This window comes from Balearica regulorum, chromosome Z (assembly GCF_011004875.1).
Source record: "Balearica regulorum gibbericeps isolate bBalReg1 chromosome Z, bBalReg1.pri, whole genome shotgun sequence".
NCBI lineage: Eukaryota > Metazoa > Chordata > Aves > Gruiformes > Gruidae > Balearica > Balearica regulorum.
In genome coordinates this window covers 77,242,960-77,265,951 of record NC_046220.1, presented here as the reverse complement: position 1 = coordinate 77,265,951, position 22,992 = coordinate 77,242,960, and the positions used below count along the sequence as shown (strand labels likewise).

Sequence of the window (22,992 nt, the reverse complement as noted above, 5' to 3'; positions counted from 1 at the left end):
GTGTCCCTGCCCATGGCAGGGGGGTTGGAACGAGATGATCTTTAAGGTCCCTTCCAACCCAAACCATTCTATGATTCTATGATTCTATGAAAGCAATTGTCTCAGAGAGAAATCATTGCATTGAAAGCTGGGAAACTTCCCACACATCCTTTATTCTTGTAGGGATTCTGGAGTCCTGATGTTCCTGTGTGTTTCTGTCTTTTTTAATATGTTGTTGTGTAATATATATATAAAAAAAAAAAAAAAAAAGAAGCAGCAGAATTCCTGAAAAACTTATTTCCATCTCCCTTTCCCTTCCTTGTTTTTTCACCCTGGAAAGTGGTGGGGCTCATCTTAAAGGACAGTCCTGTCTCTAGGCTCACTGGGAGGGCAAAAAGAGGAAGAAAGAAGAGGATGAAAGCACTGAGGGCAGCAACCGAGGAATGACCCAGAACATCAAAACATCTTCAAAGCAAAGGGGTTGTTTTGAAAAAACATCAGGGTTTTGCTGGAAACCACCCGAGCTGGAGCTGCAAAGCTGTGTCAGGAGCCAGGCCAGCACGCAGGAGCCTGCCAGGTCTGAGCACTTTGGGGCTGGCAGAGTGCCCCGAGCACATGTGTAACCCAACCTGGTTCCCAAAACCGTCCTGGTCCCAGATAGCCATCTCTTTGGGACAGCAGCAACCTTCCTTCTCTCACCCCCTACCCCAGACAGGACTCCCTCAGGAAGGCTTTTATCCACTCGGGCTCTTTTTCACAGCAAAGCCTTGTTCGCCTTGAGAGCACATTACAGAAACTAACTGAGCAGCTCATTCAGGTGGTTGGGAGGCTGCTGCAATCGATCCCAAATGTGGTGACCTCTGGTATTTTTAATGGCTCCCTGGGCAGCTTATCATCTTTATATACTTAGATCCTGATGTCATGGTGGTGCAAGTAAATACGTCCAGCATGTATTGCCGGGCATGGCTCAGATGAGCAAGTTGATTCTTTCTCCTTCCCTCCATACAGGCTGCTTCTGCAAATTTTCATCCTGTCAGATCACACAGACCCTGGGATGGAGCCCAGTTGTACAGAGTGTGTTGCCTTGAGCCACTGCCTCAGTTTCCCCCACCTCTCATTTTTGTTGGCAGTGGATGCTCTTTCAGATGCTGCAAGCTGCACTGCACTGGCTGCCTTGGTGATGCTTGATGCAGCTGGGATGTGTGTTGTCTTCTTGTGCATTTCTCACCAAAACAAGGTTTTAATGTAGTTCTGATTTTGCAACAATTTCAGCTTAACACCCCCATCCCCAAAGTCTGTGCCTAAATATCTTTCACCCGCACTGAACTTCAGCATCTTGCCTAGCATAAGCCTGCAAGTTAGAGAAACTGAATTAGAATAAAAAAAATGGATGTAGATGCAGGGAAATATACTCTTTTCTCCCCTGCCCAGGCAAGGGATGATGTCTCCTGGACAAGTAGTAGGGCAGGCAGCTGAAGGGTCTGCCCAGCTGTCCCGGAGCAGCACAGTGCTGGCTACAAAGTGTGGCATCCCTTTGTCCCTGCATCCCCATGTGGCTCAGGGAAGGAGCAAAGTGCACGGAGATAAAACATCACTCGCCAGCTGCATCTCTAGGGGGTGGTGGGGAATGGCAGGCAGAGGCTGGACACTTCAGAGCAGCATTTCTCTGCCTGCATTTGATATAGAGAAGTTGTGGACAGGTGGTAAAATCCAGCAGGGTGTATAATAAATGTAAAAACAGATCGGCTTGTGATGTCGAGCTTGTATGTTCAGGTACCAGCCCCTTTCCCTGGCCCCATTCTCCTCCTGGCTCTGGCTTGACTTTCATCCCCTTGCCCTTGCTCTGCAGGACGCAGCAAGGCTGCAGCCAATAAACGGTCACAGGAATCCTGGCACAGCCCTGCTCCAGAAAACTTCAGTGCAGCTGCCAGTGAACAGGCTGCCACCGCACAAAGCAAAGCAAGTCAGAGCTGCAGGGCCAGGGAGGCTGCCGGGCTGCAAACGGGAGGAGAGGAGCAATGACTGTTATTAGGATTTAATTTTTTGTGTATGTTTATAACCCTCTGTTTCATGAAATAACACTGCAGGCTTTGGAAAGAAGACTCTGACCACCTTCACGTAGCATCTTGGAATTTATGTCCACTGATTATAAAAAAATTCAGCAGCAAATTTTCTAATCAAGGAGTCATGGACAGTCTGATTACCCACCGTGTGGGAAAACATGGAAATGCTAAAAAGAAGGATTCCAAAGGAACATGTTTGCGTGAGAACTTCACGCCAGTGAAGCAGAAGCCCTCCAAGGAGCTGAGGCCCATGCTCGGGGCCATCTTGCTGGGCCTCATCCTCTTCATCGCCGCCGTGGTGGCCTGGTGCTACTACACGGTGTCTCTGCGGAAAGCGGAGTGGCTCAAGACGGAGCTGATGGACCTGCGGGCGGACGGCTTCGTCATCAGGAACCAGCACGGGGAGGTGGTCTTCCGGCTGGCCTTCCGCTCGGGCACCCTCGACCTGGAGTCATGCTCCAAGGAGGGCGAGATTTTGAGCTGCACACGGTCGGGTGGGGGACCGCTCAACTTCTTCATCCAGACGGTGAAGCCCAAGGACACGGTGATGTGCTACCGTGTGCGCTGGGAGGAGCTGGCGGCCGGCCCGGCGGTGGAGCACACCATGTTCTGGGAGGACGCCCACTGGTACGGGGGCTCGGAGATGAGCACCCAGCACTGGCCCATCCGCCTGGCTGGCTACCAGGAGCCTGTACCCTACGTGACGAGTGACGTCTACTCCTTCCGCGACAGCTTTGGCGGCATCCTTGAGCGCTACTGGCTCTCCTCCAAGGCGGCGGCCATCAAGATCAACGACTCCGTGCCCTTCCACCTGGGCTTCAATGCCACCGAGCGCACCCTCTTCTTCCAGGCTCGCTACAAGGACTCGCCCTACAAGCCTCCGCCGGGGCAGCAGCCCTTCCCTGAGCTCAGCTACCGGGTCTGCGTGGGCTCCGACGTCACCTCCATCCACAAGTACATGGTGCGCAGGTACTTCAACAAGCCCTCCAAGATCCCTGCTGAGAACGCCTTCCGATACCCCATCTGGTCCACCTGGGCTCTCTACAAGAACAATATCGACCAGGATAAACTCTTGAGATTTGCTGAAAAAATCAAGAAGTACCATTTTAACTGCAGCCACATTGAAATCGATGACATGTACACGCAAGCCTATGGGGACTTTGACTTTGACCCTGTCAAGTTTCCCAACGTGACAGAGATGTTTGCAAAACTGAGGGAGGATGGGTTTAAGGTCACCTTGTGGACTCATCCTTTCATCAACTACAATTCCTCCAATTTTGGAGTGGGAATTGAGCGGCAGCTGTTCATCAAGGAGCCGTCGGGGCGGCTGCCGGCCATGGTGGAGTGGTGGAATGGCATCGGGGCCATCCTGGACTTCACCAACCCGGCAGCCCGGGACTGGTTCCAGAGCCACCTGCGCCAGCTCCGACACAAGTACGGCATCTCCTCCTTCAAGTTTGACGCGGGTGAGACCAGCTACCTGCCCAAGCAGTTCAGCACCTTCCGCCCACTCTCAGACCCCAGCATCTGGTCACGGCGCTACACGGAGATGGCCATCCCCTTCTACGAGCTGGCTGAGGTGCGGGTGGGCTACCAGTCACAGAACATTTCCTGCTTCTTCCGCATCATTGACCGCGACTCCGTCTGGGGCTACGAGCTCGGCCTCAAGTCCCTCATCCCCACTGTGCTCACCATCAGTATGCTGGGGTACCCTTTCATATCTGCTGACATGATCGGGGGGAATTTTTTCCCCAACAAGACAGATGGTGCGGTGGAGATCCCCGACCGAGAACTGTACGTGCGGTGGCTGGAGCTGTCGGCCTTCATGCCCTCCATGCAGTTCTCCATTCCGCCCTGGCTCTACGACAAGGAGGTGGTGGAGATTGCGCAGAAATTCACAGAGCTCCATGAGTCGCTGGTGGCCCCGCTGCTGCTAGAGCTGGCTGGGGAGGTCACGGACACGGGTGACCCCATCATCCGTCCCATCTGGTGGATCTCGCCCCGTGATGAGGCCACTCACAAGATCGACTCCCAGTTCCTCATTGGTGACACCCTCATGGTGGCCCCCGTCCTGGAGATGGGCAAACAGGAGCGTGACGTCTACCTGCCAGCGGGCAAGTGGCGCAGCTACAAGGGAGAGTTGTTTGAGAAGACCCCAGTGCTGCTCACGGACTATCCCGTTGACCTGGATGAAGTTGCCTATTTTCTTTGGGTTTCATAACAGCCTCCTCCATCAGCTATGCAATAGTCTCAGGGATTAATGAAGCAATTGCTTTATTGACCTTGGAATGTTAGTAGTTTTTAAAGTAGAAATACTTCAGTATGAAGAAAACACTGTGACCTCTGTTTTGTGTGGCAAGTGCTGTAGAATAACTTATTAAAATTTATTGAATGGCGGTCTGTTATTAAGTATGACAAATACAACTTACAGAAACACAGTGTCTGCTTGTAATCTTTCCCCAGCAAGAAATGCCATGCATGCTTCTGGTTTTTAAAGGAAATTGCATGGACTCCTTTGTTACCCAGTTTCACAGCTGATCCTTTGACATATAGGTATAATTTCATTTATGTAGTGAAGGAGGCAGCTGCAGTAGAGTACTTTTTTTACAGAAAGCTGTCTGTGATTATGCTGAAGAGGAAGGCACACAATTTTCAGCCTGCACATCAGATGGGTGCTGATGCAGGAGAAAGGGGAGTTTGCATTTCCACAGCCTGAGCTATCTGAACAAGCAGAAAGAAGCTATAGCACTTGCTAATGCTGTGGCAACCATTTCTCCCCTTTTACTGGATGAAATTATTGAGAACTATGTTCGTGGTGTGGATTTAGTCAAGCCTGTAAACATGTGGTGGTATCTCGTGGCAGTCAAGATTAAAACCTAACACCAAGTCATGCATGGGTTAGGACTGAATAGGTTCCATATATCTTTTGGGACCACATTTAGAGCCAAAGGGTGCAATGTGTCAGGTCCCAGGAGAGGACTTGGCCATCTTCCTCCTGAGAAAACTCAGGCAATTAACAAACCAGCCGAAGTGCCCTCCTGCCTCACTTTTCCCATGGAAAATGTTCTCCCATGCCACCAGCTGTGTTGATAGAGATCCCTGTCCATGAGCTAGCATCCTTCACCATGGAGGTGACGACTTCTGGGTGAAGGCATCTCAACAACACCTGTAGGCTTGGGGTAGGCAGGCCGGCTGTGAAATACTCTCCTTTCTTGGTCCAATCTTCCCTATTTTTGAGCAAAGAGAAGTTTCAAGGTGACATGATTGAGCAGTTTAAGAGAGTCCTGGGATCTCTGGACTGCAATGCTCCTTCCCAAAGTGAGAGACTGATTGCTTTGCTGACCCCAGTGCACTGCTAGTAGGCACCTGGGAGGTAAAGCTGTGCATGGCCCCAAAGCAGGAGAAAGCTCCTTCCTTTAGGGGTTTTCCCCTGAGCTGGTCCATATCAAAAGTAAACAGGGGCTGGAGAGCATCGCACTGACTCCAGATCTGGTTTGGTGCTCAGGTGAAGCAGCCCCAAAACCAGCTTATACCCCCGTTGCCCATCAGTGCGTTCATTATGCCACAAGTACCTTGCATGGTCACAGTGGCACAAGAGCAGTGCCAAGTGGGATGAGCCAGAACATCTTCTAGATGCTCCTGAAAGCAGCTTGAGACACAGTAATGCTATTGGAGGTGTGACGATGGGGAGGGAAGGGAGGGAAACCCCTCCCACCCTTTAACCTAGGTACGTGAAAGGGAAAGCAATGCTCAGTCTGGCAGTTGTATTCAGGGTTAACAGACCATCTCTGGATCCTCACCATGGGCTTCCTCCCTCTCCAGATAGTGGTTTCCACTGAGGTGTCTCCCCCAAGGATAAGAAAGTGTTTCTGAATGCTTTCTCTCTCAGCTGCTGCTCTGAAGCCCCCAGGGGTCCCCAACAGATGGGCTTGGGGCAATAAGAGGGTCTCCAGCAAAATTCCTCTGGCTGCTGTTGCAGCAAGAAAAGCTTTCTGAAAAGCTGGTGCCAACTGCACTGGGGAGAGATGGGAGAGCCAGGCTCCAGCCCCTTCATACCACACCTCTGCCCCTAGAATCAGAGTGCTCTGTATGCACATGCGTGGCTCTGCCGCCCTCCTGTATCACAAGCTGGGGGAAAAAAAAAAGCATCACTCAGACTTTCTGCAAATTCTGGGGATGATATGAGCTGCCTGGTCCCATTTGGCTGCAAAAATCTCTCCCCCAAATCCCCATCCCTTTCCCATCTTTCCCCCAGCACCTTTCCCAGCTGCCCAGCTGAGCTGCAGGGAGCCACAGGAGACCGGTGCTGGAGGCATCCTGCAAGCAGGTGGCACCATGGCTGCCTCTCCACACCCTACTGCTGTGCCATGGCTGTGTGCTGCCAGAGGGCCATCTTGTTTGCCTTGCTAAGCTTCAGTCTTGGTTAGTTTTTTTCACTCCCAGTGCCAAGCAAGAGCTGTTTGCTGGAGGTGCTGGTGACATGGGACTCTTCCCCCAGCATGTTGCTCACCCCAGGCTGCCTGTTTTGTGGAGGGAGAGTTTATTGCCCTGAATCTTTGATGACTGCTGAGCTAGAAACCACCCAGCCATACTGACAAGAAATAGTAACAATAAAATAAATAAAAATCCCTGCATTTCTCCACTTGGCCTCTGGGATTTTTGCATCAGCCCAGACCATCTTTATGGCTCTCCTGGTGTGAGGGATCTGCAGACTGGCAGCTCCCATCTGGCTTGGGACGAGCTGCAATTAAGGAGGTTGGTTTTTTCCTGAGCCTGCCAGCCTGGCCACGTGCTCGAAAGGACTTTGCTGCTGTCAGCTTGTCCTTTCACCACAGTCCTCTCCGGCCTTGGGCTCTGCCTGTCTGCCTGTTTTTTTCTTACTTTTAATAAAAGCTGTGATTTCAGGCAGGGATGGACACTCTCCCAGCCAGGATCTCACGGGTCAATTGCCACTGCTCTGCTGTCAACCATAGGCACCTCCTTGAGATCTGTTTTGAAACGAATTGGGCTTTTGCTGTAGCCCTACTGGGGTTTGGACTTTGCCATTAACACTCCTCCCTTTGCCGTACACAGCCATGGACATGTTTTCAAGCACTGCCACTTAGCTGGGACCCAGCACAGAGCAGATCCCACTCACTGTCCCCATGTCCCCAGCAAGCCTCACACACCCTCCCTGCACACAGCACCAGCTTTTGGGAGGAGGCAAACCAAACCCAAACTCACCAGTTCCAGGGAGGACTCCTGCATTATTGAGGATTTGCTGCAAGGCTACAAGTGCTGCAAGCCACATACCTGTCCCCAGGTCTCCAGTCAGTGTCAACTTCACCCTGCCATGTAAGGATCAGTCAAGTGTATGGGTGCCACTGGCACCCAAAGGAGAAGGCAAAGGAAAAGCACTGGGAAAATGTCTTTTATTGCGAAAGGAGCAAACTGAAGTCCCTCTCATTCATTGTGACCAGCAGGTTGAGGGAGGTGATCCTGCCCCCCTACTCTGCTCTCATGAGACCCCACCTGGAGTACTGAATCCAGCTCTGGGGGCCCCAGTACAGGAGAGACATGGAGCTGTTGGAGAGAGTCCAGAGGAGGCCACGGAGCTGATCAGAGGGCTGGAGCACATCTCCTATGAGGACAGGCTGTGAGAGTTGGGATTGTTCAGTGTGGAGAAAAGGCTCCAGGGAGACCTAATTGCGGATTACCAGTATCTGAAGGGGCCTGCAAGAAAGCTGGAGAAGGACTGTTTACACGGGCATGGAGTGATAGGGACAAGGGGTAATAGCTTTATCCTAAAAGAGGGTAGATTTAGATTAGATACTAGGAGGAAATTCTTTACTGTGAGGGTGATGAAGCACTGGAACAGGGTCCACTGAGAAGCAGAGGACGCCCCATCCCTGGAAGTATTCAAGACCAGGCTGGATGAGGCTTTGGGCAGTGTGGTCTAGTGGAGGGTGTCCCTGCCTGCAGCAGGGGGGTTGGAACTAGGTGATCTTTGAGGTCCCTTCCAACCCAAACCATTCTGTGATTCTATGATTCCTCAAGCCAAGCTGCTTGTGTCGGCCAGTGCTGGTGATGCCCGGGTGACACAAGGCAGGCTGTGGTTTGTACAGGAACAATGGAAAGGGCAGGAAAAACATCGTGTGGAGCAAATGGGGTGGTGTGGGGCAAGGGAGGCTCCTAAATGACTTTCACATGCTCCATTTCTGGCACTCCCATAGCCACAAACCTCTACTCTGTCCCCATCCTGGCTGTCAGCACCATCTGGAAAGGGGGACCCCAGGGCAGTGGGGACAGCCAGGGCCCAGATGGACCTTCTCGAGTGCTGAGGAAGGCCAGGAGCAGGCTCCTCTTCTTCACTGCCTGCAACCAGTCCCAAAGCACGTGTCTTCTGAGAGCAGCGTGGACCAGCCAACCCCCCCAGAGTTGGTGTCAATGGGCCCTTTTTGGGTAGATGTCAGCAGAAATAGGGGCATGATTGTCTGGTCCCCACTCCTGGAGGCAGTCACAACATGGGGGTTGACCTGGACATGGTCTTCTCCAGGCCAGACCTAAGGAACAGCTATTCCCTTTGCTGTTGGAACCCAAGGAAGGGCAATCCATGATCTAGTGGGTCATCTCCATATGGCCGTCTCCTCCCACCACTGCAAACACAAAAGTAGGGTGGCTGCCAGCTCCTCCCTTTAAAATATATGTCAAAACTGCAGGCTGCAAGCTTTAAATAAACCAACAATCTCAAGTCTGATTTCAGAGAAGTCTAGGGTGAAAAAAGCCCCATATCTTCCTGAACCACCAGCCCCATGTACTTGGTACAGATGGACATAATTAAACTTCTTTTTGTTTTCCAAAATTTTATATCAATCAAGGCAATTCATGTTACAGTTCTGTCTTCATAACAATTAAGAATTAGAAAAGTGGTTAAAAACAAACCCACCAGCATTACAGTCCAACGTAGGACGGCATGTGCAAACACAAGCATCAGAAAACCCGATACACGACAGTGCAAGCTTCAAAATTCAATCACACAGTCATCACATCGACCTGCTGCTCAGCCATGGTCTGTTCTGGCCTGGGATGGAAAAGGCTGAATCCAACTCCCAAACCTGTTTAAGGGCTTTTCCTTGGCTGAGTCAAACTAAACCCTGCTTTGGCCAGTGACCCATGGTATAAATCAGATAAATCTCCCTAGTAGTGTTCCCAAGGTGTCTGAGCACAGAGTGCTTGTGGTCTGCGAGGTCCTAGAGGTCCTCAAATTCTGCAGCGCTGCAGCATAGTGTTAGAAATAGTGTTTTTTGGTAAAAAATTGGACAGAAAGGGCACCAAGAAGCCTGTGAGATAGCTTGAGGCAGCACTGCTAAGCCTGTCCCCAGCATGCAGGGAAGCCATGGTGGTGGTGCCATGGACCCACGGAAAGCCACCCATACGGACCCGCTCTTCAGCATCATCCCTTATGTCCTCGCAACAGCTTTACCTTTCTCCTAGCTGGAGCACTGAATAGCCACAGCCACTTATGCCCTAACTACCACATTTAGAAAAATAAGGGTACTCTATAATCTTACCCATTTATTCATATAGTTAAATAAAATTAAAACTTTGATGATAAAATCCTTTCTTCTGAGGAGAGGGGAAGGAAAATTGTGTGTCTGATGGAGAATTTCCTCCATGACCTTCCTGACAGTGCCCAAAACCACTGTGAGGAGATTGAAGGCACTCATCCAGCTGCTCCCATCATTTTAATAATAAAGAGATACTAACATGAATGCTGCATTTCTCTTCATGTAGCCTCACCCCTTACTAGTGAGGGATGTGGTGAATGCACAGCAGACACAGGGGAGGAGAAGACATGCAACATCTCCTGGTCATGCTGGGATCCTTTCCATGAAGTCCTGTGCCAAGGATCCCACTTCTTCACTGGCAGGTGAGCCATGCAGCAACATCTCTTCCAACCAATGACTCCCATGACAAGGAGGGATAAGTATTTCACAGGCAAAGGTTGAAAGGGAAGAGCTGGAGCCCCTTAAAGCATGGCCTTTATGCATTTCTGGGGCTGGAGAAACCCCTTCTGCACCCTGTCCTCCTTGCAGGCTGTGGTCAGATTAATCTCCACCCTCCAGTCCAAGGACCAAATCCTGCCAGTGCCCTGATGACTGATGCTGGGGCTCCAGGATTGACTGCTTGCCAGAGGGTGTCTGTAACCTGTAACATAACCACTATTTGCACTGGTGGCAGGGAACAAACTTGAGTCCTTCACAATTAAAAACCACAATAAACAGGCTTTGGGACATGCTTGTGCTCCAGCTGGGCAGGGTCCTACAGGGCTCCCCTGCATCTTGTTTAGAGGCTGAAACACCAAACTATGCAGGGCATATTCACACCTTAAGGGATGTTCCACAGAGTCCATCAAACTGGATTTCCTCACTTCCTTCCTAACTATAAAAGCACTTCCTATTTTGCCCCCCAAAACTACATTTCTACTCCTGGACCCCATCACAATCCCAGGTTTACTGCATCTCCTTTTCTGCCTCCTACAAAGCCCAGTGGCAGGAGAACCCTACCCAAAACACAGCACTGTCTCCCCAGGTGGCAGACTCATGTCAGACCCACGCATAGCCCAGACACAATCCCATAAGACACCCAGCAGATGCTGAGCTCTCCTTGGCTGGCCGTAGACTGGGCAGGGTGCCCCAAACCTTCCCAGCCAATGCAGTTCAGTTCTGCAGAGGCTCATTAAAAATTCAGGGGCTGAAACACACTCCCAACGAGGGCACAGCCGGGAATGTCCTGGCCTGGGGAGAAGGGCTGCCAGACTTCATTCCTGTTTGCTCTGTCTTGGAGCAGAGATTGCCCATGGCTCTCTGTAAATGCATCTTCCCAGACAAAACCAAATGGGAAAGCTGGGAAAGAGGCATCTCTGCAACTCCCTCTTGGCTGCCAGGGACTTGGGGTGCAGGACCATGTCACCCCATATCCCCTCCAGAAGCCTCTGACAGCAACTCCATCTCCAGCACCACAAATGCTGCCTGACAAAGGCCCCTAATTCTCCCAGGGAGAGAAGAGGGTTGCTTCAGAAAAACCCTCAAGAAATCACCACCTCTAACTGCAACCTGAGACAGAAATGGGTATTAGCTTAATTTCATGGTAGATGAGAACATTTCTGCGGGTGCAGCGAGAACACCCGCTGGCAGAGACCCATCAGTGCAAAAGCCGGTGTTTTCCACCCACCAGCAAGCCGGCTAGCAGCAAACGTCACCGTCAATCCAGACACGTGCCGCTCGTGGGAACCTTCTGTTCCCAGGGAAGCACTGCATGTACTTTTTGAGAACGGTTTTGCTCGAGGCAGTCCTTCTGCCAGCAACAAACCTGAAAGGTCATCTGTCCTTAAAAACCAAAAGGGATGATATGAGCAGGATAATCATGTAATGAAGAGGGGCCATAAATGCTTTAAAAAGACTAATGGGGCATGCTGCTATGGACAGCACTGCTCTAGAAAAGGCAATGTTAACACCCAAGGCAAAACAAACAGGCAAGTGCCTTGTAGCGGGTGTTAGATGGGTGGGTGTTAGGTGGGATGCAGATGCCCCAGCAAGCAATATGCAGCCCGTACAGTTAAAATATCTGGACATTACTTGAGTAACCTGGCCCACCTGGTACCCGGGAAAGCAGGAGCATGGGGCACCTCTTAGTCCAGTGCCACACTACAACAAAGGGGGGAAAACACATATATGGATATATATGTATCTCTAGTTTGTTGTCTGCTCTTAAAAAAGTCCTTTTAAATATATTTGCCATCTTATAAAACTTAAGGCAGGCTGTGCTGTAGCAACCCTCCCACATCACACACCCCCCATGCCCAGTGCCGGGTGCTCCCATGAGACCAGAAATGCTCTCACGAGACCAGAAATTCTCCCACTGGCACTAACCAACCTCCAGTTCTTGAAATCCTTGGGCACTGAAAAAGTATTGGGTTTACTATGTGTCTGCAGACAGACTGACAACTTCTTCCTCAACCACACAGACAAAATTCTGCCTATCATAACCCAACTGGAGTCTCTCACCTGCCCCAAATTAAAAAAAAAAAAACCAGATCACAGCCCCCAGTTAAAAAAAATTACCCCAAGTATAGTGATGTCTATTTAATTCCCTTCCTCAACCCCAGACTCAAACGAAATGTGCAATTAGAATTACTATTTGTTACAAAGTCCTAGAGTAAGGCATGGTTATCCCAAAGATGATGGAGGAGCCTGTTATGAAACCCAAAGAAAATAGGCAACTTCATCCAGGTCAACGGGATAGTCCGTGAGCAGCACTGGGGTCTTCTCAAACAACTCTCCCTTGTAGCTGCGCCACTTGCCCGCTGGCAGGTAGACGTCACGCTCCTGTTTGCCCATCTCCAGGACGGGGGCCACCATGAGGGTGTCACCAATGAGGAACTGGGAGTCGATCTTGTGAGTGGCCTCATCACGGGGCGAGATCCACCAGATGGGACGGATGATGGGGTCACCCGTGTCCGTGACCTCCCCAGCCAGCTCTAGCAGCAGCGGGGCCACCAGCGACTCATGGAGCTCTGTGAATTTCTGCGCAATCTCCACCACCTCCTTGTCGTAGAGCCAGGGCGGAATGGAGAACTGCATGGAGGGCATGAAGGCCGACAGCTCCAGCCACCGCACGTACAGTTCTCGGTCGGGGATCTCCACCGCACCATCTGTCTTGTTGGGGAAAAAATTCCCCCCGATCATGTCAGCAGATATGAAAGGGTACCCCAGCATACTGATGGTGAGCACAGTGGGGATGAGGGACTTGAGGCCGAGCTCGTAGCCCCAGACGGAGTCGCGGTCAATGATGCGGAAGAAGCAGGAAATGTTCTGTGACTGGTAGCCCACCCGCACCTCAGCCAGCTCGTAGAAGGGGATGGCCATCTCCGTGTAGCGCCGTGACCAGATGCTGGGGTCTGAGAGTGGGCGGAAGGTGCTGAACTGCTTGGGCAGGTAGCTGGTCTCACCCGCGTCAAACTTGAAGGAGGAGATGCCGTACTTGTGTCGGAGCTGGCGCAGGTGGCTCTGGAACCAGTCCCGGGCTGCCGGGTTGGTGAAGTCCAGGATGGCCCCGATGCCATTCCACCACTCCACCATGGCCGGCAGCCGCCCCGACGGCTCCTTGATGAACAGCTGCCGCTCAATTCCCACTCCAAAATTGGAGGAATTGTAGTTGATGAAAGGATGAGTCCACAAGGTGACCTTAAACCCATCCTCCCTCAGTTTTGCAAACATCTCTGTCACGTTGGGAAACTTGACAGGGTCAAAGTCAAAGTCCCCATAGGCTTGCGTGTACATGTCATCGATTTCAATGTGGCTGCAGTTAAAATGGTACTTCTTGATTTTTTCAGCAAATCTCAAGAGTTTATCCTGGTCGATATTGTTCTTGTAGAGAGCCCAGGTGGACCAGATGGGGTATCGGAAGGCGTTCTCAGCAGGGATCTTGGAGGGCTTGTTGAAGTACCTGCGCACCATGTACTTGTGGATGGAGGTGACGTCGGAGCCCACGCAGACCCGGTAGCTGAGCTCAGGGAAGGGCTGCTGCCCCGGCGGAGGCTTGTAGGGCGAGTCCTTGTAGCGAGCCTGGAAGAAGAGGGTGCGCTCGGTGGCATTGAAGCCCAGGTGGAAGGGCACGGAGTCGTTGATCTTGATGGCCGCCGCCTTGGAGGAGAGCCAGTAGCGCTCAAGGATGCCGCCAAAGCTGTCGCGGAAGGAGTAGACGTCACTCGTCACGTAGGGTACAGGCTCCTGGTAGCCAGCCAGGCGGATGGGCCAGTGCTGGGTGCTCATCTCCGAGCCCCCGTACCAGTGGGCGTCCTCCCAGAACATGGTGTGCTCCACCGCCGGGCCGGCCGCCAGCTCCTCCCAGCGCACACGGTAGCACATCACCGTGTCCTTGGGCTTCACCGTCTGGATGAAGAAGTTGAGCGGTCCCCCACCCGACCGTGTGCAGCTCAAAATCTCGCCCTCCTTGGAGCATGACTCCAGGTCGAGGGTGCCCGAGCGGAAGGCCAGCCGGAAGACCACCTCCCCGTGCTGGTTCCTGATGACGAAGCCGTCCGCCCGCAGGTCCATCAGCTCCGTCTTGAGCCGCTCCGCTTTCCGCAGAGACACCGTGTAGTAGCACCAGGCCACCACGGCGGCGATGAAGAGGATGAGGCCCAGCAAGATGGCCCCGAGCATGGGCCTCAGCTCCTTGGAGGGCTTCTGCTTCACTGGCGTGAAGTTCTCGGGCAGGAAGGTGTACATGGCACTCTGTTTCCTTTAGAACTTTTTGCAGGTATTGGTAAGGAAGATCTCTTTGCATCAAGTTTCGGGCTCTCAGGAGAAGAGAATGGACTGTTAGGAGAGCTCCCACCTCCACTGAGTCCCAGAGCACCTGTCTCTGAAAAAGAAGGGGATATAAATAGTCTCAGAAGAACCTCTGAATCAAGGGATGGCTTGTCATCCATTTGCCGTCTCAATTTCAGCAGCTCCCCATGGCCCCCACTGCCGGGCTGTGCCATGCCAGGTGCTGTATGCTGAGGGCCAGAGACCGTCTCCGATTACCCTGGGCAGACAACATGCACAGAGAACAACCCCAGGGCAATAAGGAACAAATCATTGCCATAATTTTTTTTTGTGTGTGGGGAAGAGTTTCAGTGAGGCACGAGCAGAGACTGAGAGGGGGTAGGAGGAGGCTGAGCAGGAGCTAGGTCAGCGCACTGACAGCATCTTTAAGGGACATGGCTAACTAAGAGCCATAAAAGACACCACCTAATGAATTCCAGGCAGCCACTCCTAATTTTAATCAAACTGCCTCCCTGACAGCTTTAACTCAGGTCATCCACAGCCCCGTCCCCTCCCCATCCCCAGCATGCCCTCTCTGCTCCAGCCAGGTGATATTTTGCAGCAAAGGTGGGTAAATCCCTGCTTCTCTGCAGCTCCTGGATGGCCAAATAGGGCTGGGTACCGGTGGTTCATGGCTGGTTTTGGGGGGAGCATGTAGAGGGTGTGTTGTGCAGCAAAGCATGGCTGCAAGAGGTACCATGACAGCAGCCCCAAGCAGGAGGAGAGCAGCTTGCTCCTGCCATGCACGCAGATCCCTACAATGGCTCTGGGTAGGAGAAAAGCTAATTTTGTTGGGAGCAAGCAGTGCACGACCTCCAAAGGGCTCTTTCTCCCTCCAGCACGGCTCTGGGCTGTGTCTCAGCTCCAGCCTGCTCCCCTCTGCGTGGCCCCAGGGAAGTGGGCTGTGCCAAGAGCCTAATGGCTTTTCCTTGGCTGCGGGCTGGCTGGGCTCAGCCAAGCACAGTGCTGGGGATCCAGAGGGAAAAAGTAAAGTAAGGACACGGGAGAGCGAGAAACAAACCTGGCCGCAGAAGGAGCAGAGGAAGGAGAGGAGCTGCAGAGCCGCAGACCAGCTGGCGGGTACCTGCCTAGCGGCAGCAAACACTGGCACACCTCCTCCCCAAGCCCTGGGGCTGTAAGCCTGCTGGCTCTGGCGAAAACTGGAGGAAAAACCCCCTCTTTTGGGGCACAAATGAAGCTGGTTGCAGCTACTCCCTCTAAAGGGGTTGGTTTCTTTTTTTTTTTAAAAAAAAAGGAAGAAAAAGATTGAACGAGAAATACCAAACCCTCTCCCTGCCACAGGCATGACAAGCTGGAGCACATTTTCCTCTGTACCTTGAACAGACCTTTTTCCCCAAAAAAGGACAAGTAAAGCAGAAAGAGATCCTGAGCATCACCTAAACCCTGCTGCTCTACTACAGGGATGCTCAGGTGTAAACCTGGAGTGGCATCTGTGCACAGGCTCAACAAAGCATACAGCATTTTATATTTATCTTGAAGCACGTATTGGGCCAGATCTTGCAGCTGGGAGAACTTTTTTGTTGCTGGATGGGTCATTTTAACCTTTCCCTGGTGGCCGGTAACTTTCTAGGCTGCCAGTTGCTTTAAATGGGATTACAGAGGCATTAGGAAGCGATTAGCCTGAAGAGGCGATAGGTTTAGCTAAACGACTTGTCCCACAGCCAGATCCCACGGAGCACTCAGAGCACTCACTCGCCACCGGGGGAGCTCTGGCACGGGATGAGGGCGGCTCCAACCATCCCAACTGTGTCACCCAGGGCTGGATCCTGCCCCCCAGGAGGGGAATGGGGCCCTCACCCACCAACACGTGTGATGCAAGGGCAGCTGAGGCCAGCAAAAATTGGGTGGTAAAGGCAGGGAGGAGATGTTGGGAGGATGCAGTGTTTGAACCAGCAGTGTGCCCTTGTGGCCAAGAAGACCAATGTCATCCCGGGGTGCATTAAGAAGAGCGTGGCCAGCAGGTCCAGGGAGGTTCTCCTTCCCCTCTACTCTGCCCTGGTGAGGCCACATCTGGAGTGCTGTGTCCAGCTCTGGGCTCCCCAGTTCAAGACAGACAGGGAACTACTGGAGAGAGTCCAGCGGAGGGGTACAGAGGTGATGAGGAGACTGGAGCATCTCTCGTATGAGGGAAGGCTGAGAGAGCTGGAGCTGTTTAGTCTGGAGAAGGGAAGGCTGAGAGAGCTGGAGCTGTTTAGTCTGGAGAAGAGAAGACTGAGAGGGGATCTGATCAATGCTTATAAATATCTAAAGGGTGAGTGTCAAGAGGATGGGGCCAGACTCTTCTCAGTGGTGCCCAGCGACAGGACAAAGGACAACAGGCACAAACTGGAACACAGGAAGTTCCATCTGAACATGAGGAAAAACTTCTTCACTCTGAGGGTGACAGAGCACTGGGACAGGCTGCCCAGAGAGGTTGTGGAGTCTCCTTCTCTGGAGAGATTCAAAACCCACCCAGACACCATCCTGTGCAACCTGCTCTGGGTGATCCTGCTTTAGCAGGGGGTTGGACTAGATGATCTCCAAAGGTCCTTTCCAACCCCTACCAATCTGTGAATCTGTGTTTGGAAAACCTTCACGCCCTCTATCAACCTCTCCTTGGCTTTAGGGTGAAACAGAAGCAGTGCAGGATTGTACCAGGGATGGGGGGAAGGAAGGTTTGCAGAAGGGTCTCAGCCAAAACTAGCACAGCTGAGCGAAACTGTAAGTGGCAGGATGCTTCTGGAAATACAGATGGGTATGCTGAGTCCAAATGAGCTCGCCTCCTCTCAGGACTGGGAATTTTTGGGATGCCAGAGAGGGAGATGCAAATACCTGTCACTACCAGAGGCACACTTGTGTATGTGTGCCTTATCTGGGTACTGCAAAGCTCAAGGAAAGGGGGAAATAAAATGCAGCCTCCACCAAGCAGGACTTGCAAATTATAATGGAAAAGAACTTTTTGAAGTTTTCATGTTTTCTGGAAAAAAAAAGAGGAAATAAATTGTGTCTTCTTTCCCAGTTCTCATTTAGGGTTTTAAGCCCAAGAAATGGTTGATACTGATGCTGCAGGGACAGCCACCTCCTCACTCTGTGTAAAACTGACAGCAGCTCCCAGGTCTTTAGGGAGTTTCTTGATTTTCATCTCCCTTTCAGGAGGCAAGTTTATTATTTATGAACTACTTCAAAGCTGCTCTATTTTTAGGCCGTTTCTTTCTTTTCCCCCTATGGGCTGGAACTCATGACATACATGAAGGAGCCGTCACTGCCGCTGCCAGTAGAGAAATAATGTGGCTTTTAAGAAGGGTTTTGCAGCCTTTTGTGGCCATTGGACACTGATCTGGCTCAGAAGGATGTGCAAGCCGGGTGTCTGAGCTAGTGGATTTAATCCTGCTCTGGTCACTCTGGATGGGTCAGGATCAAACCCCTGTGGCTGCCCTGGGCTGAGGGACACCACCCACTCAGGTACCACTCCAACAAAGATGCTGAAAAGGGTGTTTGCGGGCACTGACCAGAGCACCAATGGGCCAGGGTTTCTAAAAACAGGAAGTCTCCAAAAACCAGGATCTTGCTCTGTGCCCGTCTGGGCCCTCTAGTTTTTTCCCTTTTTAACAAAATGTACATTCTCCAATCAGTGATTTGGCTCCGTCCCAGACAAAAGCTAAGTCTCACCAGCTCCCCGGAGACGCTTGCCACCTCACACTCACAAGCTGCAGCCCGCAGAGGTGCCTGCTCAGGCAAAGCTTGTTTCAACATTTTTTTTGGAATGCAAAGTTGTTATTTTTCTCCAAGATGACATTGTGGTGACCTTTAACTCCTCAAAAAAAAAAAAAAAACAAACCACCAAAAAAAAAAAACAAACGGGAAGGCAGAGTGTCAAAGACAAACAGCACATTTGCAGCTTGCTGTGCTGGAGCTTCCCAGCTGACCCAAAACAAAGCTTTTTCTTCCTGTTCTGTGGAAGCTGCAAGTTGTCTTGCCTGAACTCGAGATGAAAGCAAAACATCTGAGCAGGACACACTTTATGGAGTAAAAATAAAAATCCATTTTTTGACTGCTTCTATTTTAACCAACACCGCCGCTAACCACGGGGCTGTGAGACCCACAGCACCACTAACCCCAGTAATTTTGCAATTAGAACAGTTGTCTAAAAAGGGTCAATAACGTTTAACTGGTCCCTATCGCCCCAGTGGGGTCAGGTCTGAACCACGCTGGGGGCCAAGCTCATGCCAGGGACACGCACCCATTTCCCACACCAGGATGCTGGGAAACCCTTCCCTCCAGTGCAAGGTGCTGCTGCCTCCTCCCCAAACATCTTGGCAGGAGTCAACCTAAGGAAACACACCAGATTTCACCAGGAGGCATCTCCAATCCCATAAAAGAGCAGCGAATTAGGATGGCAAGTTAAGGGGGAAATTACTTGTCTGCAAAACAGCTGTGGGGGGCAAAAAAAGACTCCACGTGCCCACTCTGCAATCCCCCATGGGGGACCAGCCCTGCCGAAGGGACTTTGCAAACCTGAGAAGGGAGATGAGCAAACCTCTCCCAGGGGTTTAATCTCCCTTGGAGAGGTGTGAGCAGCACTGGAGATCTCTGGAGGGCTTTCTGGAGTCATAAAGGGTGAAATCACCGGTCCAGCTGCTTGCAATGATGGGAGCAGGTTGGGCAGGGAAGCACCTGGCAGTAGCGTCAGCTGCTCCCTACACACCCTGCCCCCCCCCACCCCCAGATCAGAGGCACTGATACCTCCCCCAGCCCTGCAGAGCCTCCCACAAGGGTACCCCCGAATACTACACTGGATCACACTGGGGCCCTGGGTTTATCCCCACGGTGCACAAGCCACGCTGGGGTGAATGTGGGAGGCACAGGCCCCCAGCCCCTGAGCCAGGGCAGCGACTCTGCCTCAGCAGGACAGGGACAGCGGGGAGGACACAGTGCCTCCTTCCCAGGGCACCCCTGCCTTCACCGTCCCCACTGCGGTCGCAGCGGGGACTGACATGCTGCCTGGCTGCAGCGGCTCGGGGAAAGGCTGCGGTGGGGCAGCTCTCTGCACCTCCTGCAAAGTGACAGACGCTTGCTGTTGGGGCTGCTGCCTCTGTGGCAATACACGGCAGCAGATTCCCGGTAGCACGCGGCTGTCAGATACGGACAGCCCCAGCCAAAAGGGGCTCATCCCGTTGGGGGCACGGTGCCGGTACTTACCCATCCAGTACCTCCCAGGGATCCCTGCCTGCTGCCTTGCTCTGCCACAGATGGCTTTTTAAGCACATAAAATATAAGTGCTGCTACATCTCCGTGTCCCCAGCAGCTTCCTCCTCTCCATCGTGTGGTGGTGTTTTGGGTCTACGAGCTGGCTGCGCCCTGAGCAGCATGTGTCCGCGGGCAGGAGGAGGGGACCCAGTACGTCACCGGCGTGTTTTCTCAGGCACTGTGACGGATGCGTGAGCAGCCAACCCTCCGGCTGGGGTGTGCTGAGGCAGCGGCGCTCAGCTAAGAGGCGGCTGCCGCAGGCATCGCAGCGGCGCAAAGGGTGCTCCCGGAGTCGCGGGATTCAGGCTGGCATCTCGCCTCCCTGCCAGATGAGTGGGAAGGACCGGTGAAGGCTTGTCCCCTCCTGCATTCTCAGGCTCTCCAGAATCAGAAAGCAAAATAAAAACCAACCCAGAATTTGGGGTTTTTTTCTTCCCCAAGTCTTGTGATTTTAAGCAGAGTCATGATTCAGTAGTGTAATGAGGCTGCCTTGAGTGAAAAGAAATAAGGAGCCTTGCTGCTGCTGGATGGTTTGTAAGCCAGGATTAAACAGCACCAGGAACCCAGAGGATAAACCCCAAATCCAAGGAGGCCACATGAATAGAGCTCATCTGCAAAGTGCAGACATGCTGCCAGTACTCCATCTGCAAGACGAGACAGGAGATCCGAAGCTGCAGCATTAGCTGTGCTCAGCCTTTAATACTTTCACCTATATTGTAGGAATCATCACTTTACAGCCCAGTTATGCCCCTTAAAGCTGCCAGTGTCAGCTGATGCTCCAAACCCATTTAGACATCTTGTCCAATGCCTGACCATGAATACAAAAAAAGCCACTGGGAGTCAATTCTAGCATCAAATGACTTAATATTTAACACCCCTGACAATTCCCCCTTTACAACATTGTCTTTCTTTGTTCTTCACTCTGTGCTAATTAGCAAGATGAAGTTTTGATGCGCTGGGTTTTTACTTTAACCCTGCACACTGCTTACGGTGCTGCAGGCTCATGACTAAACCATGACCGAGAGCTCTCGCTTTTCCCTGCCTGGAGGCACAACATCACAGCACCTGAATTTGTCTGAGCTGCAAAGATTTGTGGAGCCTTTAAAACAAAGTGAGCTCTCCTAGTACACTCAGTATCAAAGTGCATTGCACGTGTTGAAGAGAAAGCTCTGGTGCTTTCCCTTTGAGGACATCTCTGTGTGCACCTTGGAGATGTCCTATAGCCCCTGGAGGAGCAGGGGGCAGTCTGGCCCTGAGGCCATGGTCCATGGGGTAACACAGAGCCCAGCAGCCAGCTCCTTAGCACCTGTGGGGCCAGCAGCTCTTGGAGAGGCATCCACTAAAACCACCCTGCTCATGCCTGATGATGGTGAAAGCAAAACACCAAATACAAGGAGTTCCATGTGCTAGCAGGCCAGGATGGTAGAAATCTCTGCCCAAAAAAAGAAACAACAGCAATAACTGCAATAGTTTCATCGCTCCCACCGAAGGAGCCAGCAGCAGCATGGACATTGCCCAGCAGGGCTGGTCCTGTGGGCAGGTGTATGAAACCCTGGTGCGAGGCATCAGTCTGCTATTAGTTTATTTCATTTGCCATGTGTGTCATATAAGACACACAGCTATAAAGATTTTGGTGTCTTTGCCACCGTCCTTTGGTTCCCCAGCCCAGTTCCTGCTGGTACAAGATGTGCTTCATCTACCACCCTATCACTCCAATAGCCTCTCTCCCCAGTGCTCTCACAGGCATTAATCTCACTCCTGCTCATCTTCATCCTCCAAGACAAACCACCCCACTGCAGGACTCGGTACCCTGTTTCGCCCCTCTAGATCCTTTCTTAAAAGGGCCCATTCAGTGGTTTGGGAGCACTCAGCATTTCGGATGCTGACGCAGGCTGAAACCTGAGCCCGCCCCAAAATCCAAGTGCTACAAAGCGATATGGAGAAGAAATGGAAACCTAAGCACATCCCTCTTGCATGGCCCCTGCGATTTTCCAGACATTGAATCACCATGAAACTCCAGGTGCTGGCAGCTCCAGAGAGTGGTGGATGGCTTATGGAGCTGGGCTGGCGACTCAGGACCATGAATTTCCATCTGTACCCAATAGCCAATGATGCTGGACAACCCTGGGCCAAAAGCAATCATCCATCCCTTGCTCCCTGGCAGCTCTTCCATGTGCAGATCCAGTCATGCAGACAGCCCCCTGACCTCACCTCCCACCAGGCTGTGAGTGTCTGCTGTGCCGGGCACTTGCCCTTTGGGCATCACAAGTATCCCAAGAGGGAGAGGAAAAAGAGAGAGAAGGATTTGTGCTTTCTAAAACAGCTTTGGCTGCTGGTCGCCACTGCTGACACTTGCTGATGGAGGGGCTGTCACAGTAACCACTCCAAACCCAACCCAGCACATGCACTGCATAAACCAACTGCTTAAGTTTTCACAGCCAAACATCTGTCTAGCAGCAAAAGTTGAAGCTCCACCTTGCCAGCGGAGCCGAGGACATGTCTCCGGGCTCCGTTAATCTTCTCGAGGCGGCAAGATTCCTACTCATCACAAGAAAAACTTGCGTGGCCCCTGCACGGCAGGGTGTGAAAGGCTTGCATCCCGCGCTCAGGGTGCAGGTTTGCACTGACACCCCGCTCCCCGCGGGCCTTTCCATGCCTGCCCCTGCTGCCGGTTGCAGCCTGGGGTCTGAGGGACTGGGCACCCCCTTGCCTGCCTCCAGCCCCGCACCCGGTCATCCCCCCTATGCCGGGGACTGCACACCCCACACCTGCCCCGGAGGCTGCTGCATCCTTCCCCGGAGGGCAGCCCCGGGAGCCGGCAAACTTACCGGCGGCACCGGGCCATAGCTGAGCTCTGCGGGATGCCGGGGACGGGGCGGGGAGGGGACACCGGGCTGAGCGCACCGGGAGCGGGGCTGAGCGCAGCCGGCCGCCCGCAGCGGTTCCGGGGCTGGGCGCTCCCCGCTGCCCCGCCCCGGCTCCAGCCCCGGCCCGGCCCCCCCAGCCCGCCCCGGCGCGGCGCTCCCCGCTGGGAGATGTAGTTCGGCCCCCGCCCGCCCCCGCCGCGGCCGCCCGGGGGATTGGAGCCGCTGAGGCTCACCGGGGGATGTCGGAGCCGCTGGGGCTGTGCCGGGGGGGGCACTTGGGTTTTGGCACTGGTGGGGCTGTGCTGGGGTGGTCCGGGTGATCCAGCTGCTGGCAGACGGGGTTTACATCGGGGTTTCCCTGCCCCATGCGGAGTTCGGGTGCTGCTTGGGGTGGGCACGGCGCGGCAGCGGTGCTGCCCCACGGGGACGTGGAGCCTCAGGTGGCTCTGTGCTGGAGGATCCCTCCCCACAGCAACCACAGCA

At 52.7% G+C, this 22,992-nt stretch overlaps 2 protein-coding genes across 3 annotated transcripts; one reads left to right on the top strand and one right to left on the bottom strand.

Moving 5' to 3' along the window:
* The first annotated feature begins 1,933 nt into the window (after positions 1 to 1,933).
* MYORG (myogenesis regulating glycosidase (putative)) lies at positions 1,934 to 4,427 on the top strand. Its single transcript, XM_010311786.2, has one exon. The coding sequence runs from the start codon at positions 2,167 to 2,169 to the stop codon at positions 4,261 to 4,263; it is 2,097 nt and encodes a 698-aa protein (XP_010310088.2). The 5' UTR covers positions 1,934 to 2,166; the 3' UTR covers positions 4,264 to 4,427.
* Positions 4,428 to 8,867: 4,440 nt separating this feature from the next.
* Positions 8,868 to 22,590, bottom strand: LOC142599444 (myogenesis-regulating glycosidase-like). Of its 2 annotated transcripts, none has more exons than XM_075740107.1 (2): positions 22,471 to 22,590; positions 8,868 to 14,450 (listed from the first exon to the last, which is right to left on the bottom strand). In XM_075740107.1, exon 2 carries the CDS (start codon positions 14,312 to 14,314, stop codon positions 12,278 to 12,280), a length of 2,037 nt encoding a protein of 678 aa, XP_075596222.1. In that variant the 5' UTR covers positions 14,315 to 14,450; positions 22,471 to 22,590; the 3' UTR covers positions 8,868 to 12,277. The 2 variants fall into 2 exon arrangements, with proteins under 2 accessions (XP_075596222.1, XP_075596223.1); XM_075740108.1 differs by lacking the exon at positions 22,471 to 22,590 and adding an exon at positions 19,595 to 20,361.
* Between the last annotated feature and the right edge of the window lie 402 nt (positions 22,591 to 22,992).

Coding starts and splice junctions, on each gene's coding strand:
- MYORG (XM_010311786.2), top strand. CDS start 2,167: ATGGACAGTCTGATTACCCACCGTGTGGGAAAACATGGAAATGCTAAA.
- LOC142599444 (XM_075740107.1), bottom strand. CDS start 14,314: ATGTACACCTTCCTGCCCGAGAACTTCACGCCAGTGAAGCAGAAGCCC.